This window comes from Phaethon lepturus, unplaced genomic scaffold (assembly GCF_000687285.1).
Source record: "Phaethon lepturus isolate BGI_N335 unplaced genomic scaffold, ASM68728v1 scaffold5557, whole genome shotgun sequence".
NCBI lineage: Eukaryota > Metazoa > Chordata > Aves > Phaethontiformes > Phaethontidae > Phaethon > Phaethon lepturus.
The window spans coordinates 32,889-37,544 of record NW_010551054.1 but is presented as its reverse complement, the minus strand read 5'-3'; the positions used below and the strand labels follow the sequence as shown (position 1 = coordinate 37,544).

General features: G+C 37.0%; 1 protein-coding gene across 1 annotated transcript in view; it reads left to right on the top strand.

Annotated features, from left to right (window-relative positions):
* Window positions 1-1,066: 1,066 nt before the first annotated feature.
* The window catches only part of ASF1A (anti-silencing function 1A histone chaperone), a gene marked incomplete at its 5' end in the record, with an annotated part of 7,699 nt that continues 4,109 nt past the window's right edge, over window positions 1,067-4,656 (top strand). The window contains one exon of the mRNA XM_010290741.1: window positions 1,067-1,180. Coding sequence (XP_010289043.1) covers window positions 1,067-1,180 — 114 coding nt within the window. The remainder of the gene's footprint in view (window positions 1,181-4,656) is intronic.

Here is a 4,656-nt window from a genome sequence, read left to right as displayed (position 1 = left end):
AAGTAAATGTAATAGCATACAGTGCTTTTGCATAGACAGTCAGGGCATTGTTCATAAGGAAGAAAATACGAAATAGTTTAAGTTTTTAAGGTATGGTTTTGAAGCAACAGTTTCATTTAAAGAAAAAAAAAGACTTAGTCCTAGTTTTCTGCAGTGGTGATCTTTTTTTCCCCTCTTGTTTAAAAAAACAAAAATGTGTCTTTTAAGATTAGTTCTGTATGTGTGTATTTATGCATGTACCTTTGAATGAAAAAGAAAAGTGAAAAGCTGGCCCTGGAAGAGCTAATGTGTGCCAATTTGCAGTTTCAACTTTCAAACACCTGTGATGGAGAGGGTGAGTTAGGAAAAAATGAATTGTAAGAAATGTTTGATTATAGTGCATTATTTTGAGAAGGAAAATGCTACATTTACTTTTTTTTTTTCTGTAATTCCATTTCAGAATGTGGATAAAATCCAAGCACCCATATCTTCAATCAGAATATGATCTATTCATGCTATCACAATTTTACATGCTTCTCAGGTTACACAAATTACATATGAAGGAATGGGGCCATACAGTTAAGTGTGCCTGCTGCTTATACAATGGGTTTTCTTGTTCAGTGAACCACCTTCCATGATCTGTGTAATTTAAGCTGTGCAATGTATATGTGGAAGGTGGGAATTTCTTTTTGTGAGGTGAGTATTCAAGGCACGCAGTGCGTTATAGGTGTATATAGGCACCATCCCTGTGCTGGAGCCATTCCGACAGGCTTTGAGAAAATGCTGAACACCGCTCCCAACAAGTAAATGGGCCTTGTCTATATAAAATCTGAAAATTAACCAGACTATGAAAACAGAGGGATTTCTGTGGTACTGACTGACTAGAGAGAGATGGTGGGATGGTCTGGTTCATGAGGACTGGGGCAGGCATCGATAAGTTTCCCCAATGAAGACAAGTCCTTCTTATTTTAGGCCCATTGCCAAAGAAGCAATTTTAGGCTATGCAAAACTGTAGATAGGCAAGAGTGGAAGACCCTTAACTGTAATGATAAATAATGTTGTTTTGTTTGTTTGTTTTGCTGTAGATTTGGAATGGAAAATTATTTATGTGGGTTCAGCTGAAAGTGAAGAGTATGATCAGGTGTTAGACTCTGTTTTAGTAGGACCTGTTCCTGCGGGCAGACACATGTTTGTATTTCAGGTAAGTTTGATTTAACTGTTGCTAAAGGGCCTATGTTAACTTATTTAAAAATGACTGTATCAAACTAAGAGGCACTTGAAAAATAACAGTAAGCTAGAAAAATATTTCAGTGGGCTCTTCAGGTATGATACACCTTCCTTTAAAGTCTGTTCATAAGCTGTATTTCTTGCCCCTGGTATTTACACAGTAGTATTTTCACTTGTGGAATCAGTAATTAGAGATAGTGATATAAGCACTTTTCCTGTAGCTACGGATAATTTTGACCAGTCTGGTTTATGAATATATTCTAGATCACTCAGTAATCAAGAGTGCCAGTTACCTAGTTTACACTAGCACCATCAAGCTTAACGCTGCTGTAGTTGGTGGCAGTTTCAGACGATCAGGAGCACTAGGTTAATGTAGACAACATCTTCAGAAGATCAGGCCAACAAATCAATTGTAAAACTCGGCCAGAACAGTCAAGAGTTCATTTTTATTTGGCAGGATAAATGTTCAACCATGATGTTTGGCTAAGCATGCTAAATCACAACGAAATATAGCAGTTTTTAAAAGAAGACAGAATTCCAACAGTAGATAGCAGGCATTTGGGACACAAGTGTGTAGATCAAGACTGTCCAACATGTGACAGTCCAATGAAATACTATTGTTAAAGCCAAAAATTACTAAGAAGGAATAATGAAGGTAAGGAAAGCAGGGAAGGAGCAGCACTAAGATGGCTTACTAGCCTATTCTGGTTTCCATTTTAAGTCAGTGAGAGGGAGAAAAAAACTAAAGGAAACTTGTCTAAATTCTTAAGGAAGTTTTTGGTTTTTTTGTTTGTTTGGGTATTTTTTTAATTAAACCTACGATTTAGCTCACTTTTTTCTCTATTTATCAAATCCTACTATTTGTCTTGTAAACTGAGAGCAAAATCAATCAGCGGAAAAATCAGATTGAAACTGAGTACAGCTTATTGTATAATAACCATGCTACTTTCCCAAATACTAGAAATTCAGTTAACTATTTAATGGCAAATGCATGCTAGAATATGAGCATTAAAACAAAAAAGCACTAATGAATACACTTTCTTCTTTCTCACAGTTACTGTAACTGTTTTAAAAATAATACCAGCATTTGTGAGGCATCTTGATTAATCCTGTAAATTCCAGGAACTCTTTTTTTTCTCCTACCAGACAGGCTAAAGGAATAGGAGGATTAGGCTGGAGGTTACATTTATCAACCACATACACGCAAATCAGTCTTGAAACATTATTGTTTGGTTTTGGAGCTGAGCCTAATTTTTCCACACTACATATAAAGCAGATGTGTAACAAATGCATCATTTATTAACAGTTCTTCCATTATCAAGCCATTATGGCTTATGGCATTAATTGGTCTGAAATAGGTGATCCTCTGTTGCCCTCAAAGGGGCTACATTGTAGCACTATATCCAGAGAACTCAGCTGCCATTTACATTTCTAATTTAAAAGCCGCACTGTTCTCAATTAAGTTACGAAGATTCATTGTTGATAGTGATGGGAAGGAGCAGGAGGCAGGTACCTAAAAAGTCATGTTTTGTCTGTATAATTAGGAAGGTGTTGAAAATTAAACTTACTGGTCTTGCAGTTTCTGTAGGATGGACTCATCGGTTGTATCCCAGTCGTAAATGCCACTACAGCTACATTAGGAGTAGATATTTTGCTTAGATTGGAATAGGTACTATAAGAGAGTCAGTACTCCTGTACATTAAAGTATCCCTTTTATTTCTTATGGAAGTACTGTTGGCCTAAGTGCATTAGACTTCAAAAGCACTGGATTTCAGGTGAGGGTAGGACTCGGCTAATATGTACACAGGAGACCACCAAAAAACAAAGTGCTGCAATAAGCCTTTGCTGATGACTGAAGCCATTTTATTCACCACACTGAAGCAGCCTGGGAGATGGAGAGAACTAGCAAGGGAAGGGCAGAATGGGGCAAAGTACAGAACTGCGGGAGGTGTATAATGTGAAGAAAGGAGATTGTGTTCACTAGGGACAGCACAAGGAAAGGACCTTTGCAGAGGTGTATAAAATTTTCAGCTAATAATATGCTGTAGATTTTTCTAAACAGGAAGGTGGCTGAAACAGCAAGTAAAATGGAGTATCACACAGATAAAATACCAAGGATGGTAAAACTACCTTTGAAAAGAAGCTGTGCATCAGGTTGGGGAGTCAGCCTTACGTACAGAAAGATGGAGAACTATGTGCAAGTTTGAACTGCAAAAATCAGCCCTCTTTTTTTCTTTTGTGTTTGTTTTTTTTACATTTAAAAATATTTCAGTATTAAAGGCCTGCAGCTTGGCCTATTTGGTTCTAAATACCAAGATATAAGTAGTAAAACCTGATTCCTTCTCTGTATGCACATGGGGATTTGTTATAAATTCACAGAAACTTCTTTTTGAGAATATAAGCACATAAGTAATTTACTATCTTGAAGTGAGAATATGACCTTACACTAACTTAGCTACTCTGCAGTAATAGCTATGTGAGTAAATGTATCATGTGGAAGAGCAAGACAACAAATACATAGAGTGATTTTGTAAAATTCTTAAGTAATTTCTAGCATAAGAATGGCATATTAATAGTGATTTTTATGCAAAACTTAATCCCTACTGCCTCTTTTTGCCTACCAAAATATTTATTTGCAACTGTTCACTTATCAAATGGTCATACCAAACTCTTGTTTTTTCTTGGACCTGTATGTGATCATGTGTTTCCTGGGCAATTAAGAGGTTTGACATCTGAGGCAGGAAGTTCAATACTTGAGGGGAAAAAAAGCAGCTTCTTTTTTTTAAACAGTGTTCAGTGTCTTTTCCACTTGGCAAAACAATGCTTGTGAGTTAAGTAGGATTAAAACAGAGTATTTCCTTGGGTTCACAACTGTGTCATAGGATATTACAGGACACAAAATGACAATAGGAAGCTGGAAGAGCTAAAATCCCACATAAGGTGGTGAGTTGAGTTTCATGGGAGGTTAAATAGAATTGTGTCCTTTTCCAATATATTATTTTATAACTGCCCACTGTGGAATTTAAAGTAATCAAATGGTCCTGGGCACTGTTCAAAGATGACTACTGAATTAAAGTAGTGATTTCATCTGTATTGGCAGTTCTTGTGATTTCTTCAAGTTTCTACACTTGTCCTATTCCTTGGTCATCTTTTCCATTCCCCTGTGCAACTTGTAAAGCCATTTGGTCATTTTCTGTTCCCTTAAGGGCTGGAGGAAGTTGCGTTCTACCTGATTCCTTGGTTGTTTCTCCTCACCCTGGTGTATTTGTACCCCAGTGAGAGGTCTGACTCATCTAATTCTTCTGTGAAGTGCCTACAGCTTCTTATAAAAAGCTAGACTGGTTTGAAGGCTTAGAATTGAAGTAGCAAAGAGCAGAAGCCAGTGATGCGTGACCGCTAGCTTCCAAATTACACAGTGCTTGAGCATATTTACCACAGAAAAGTAGGGAT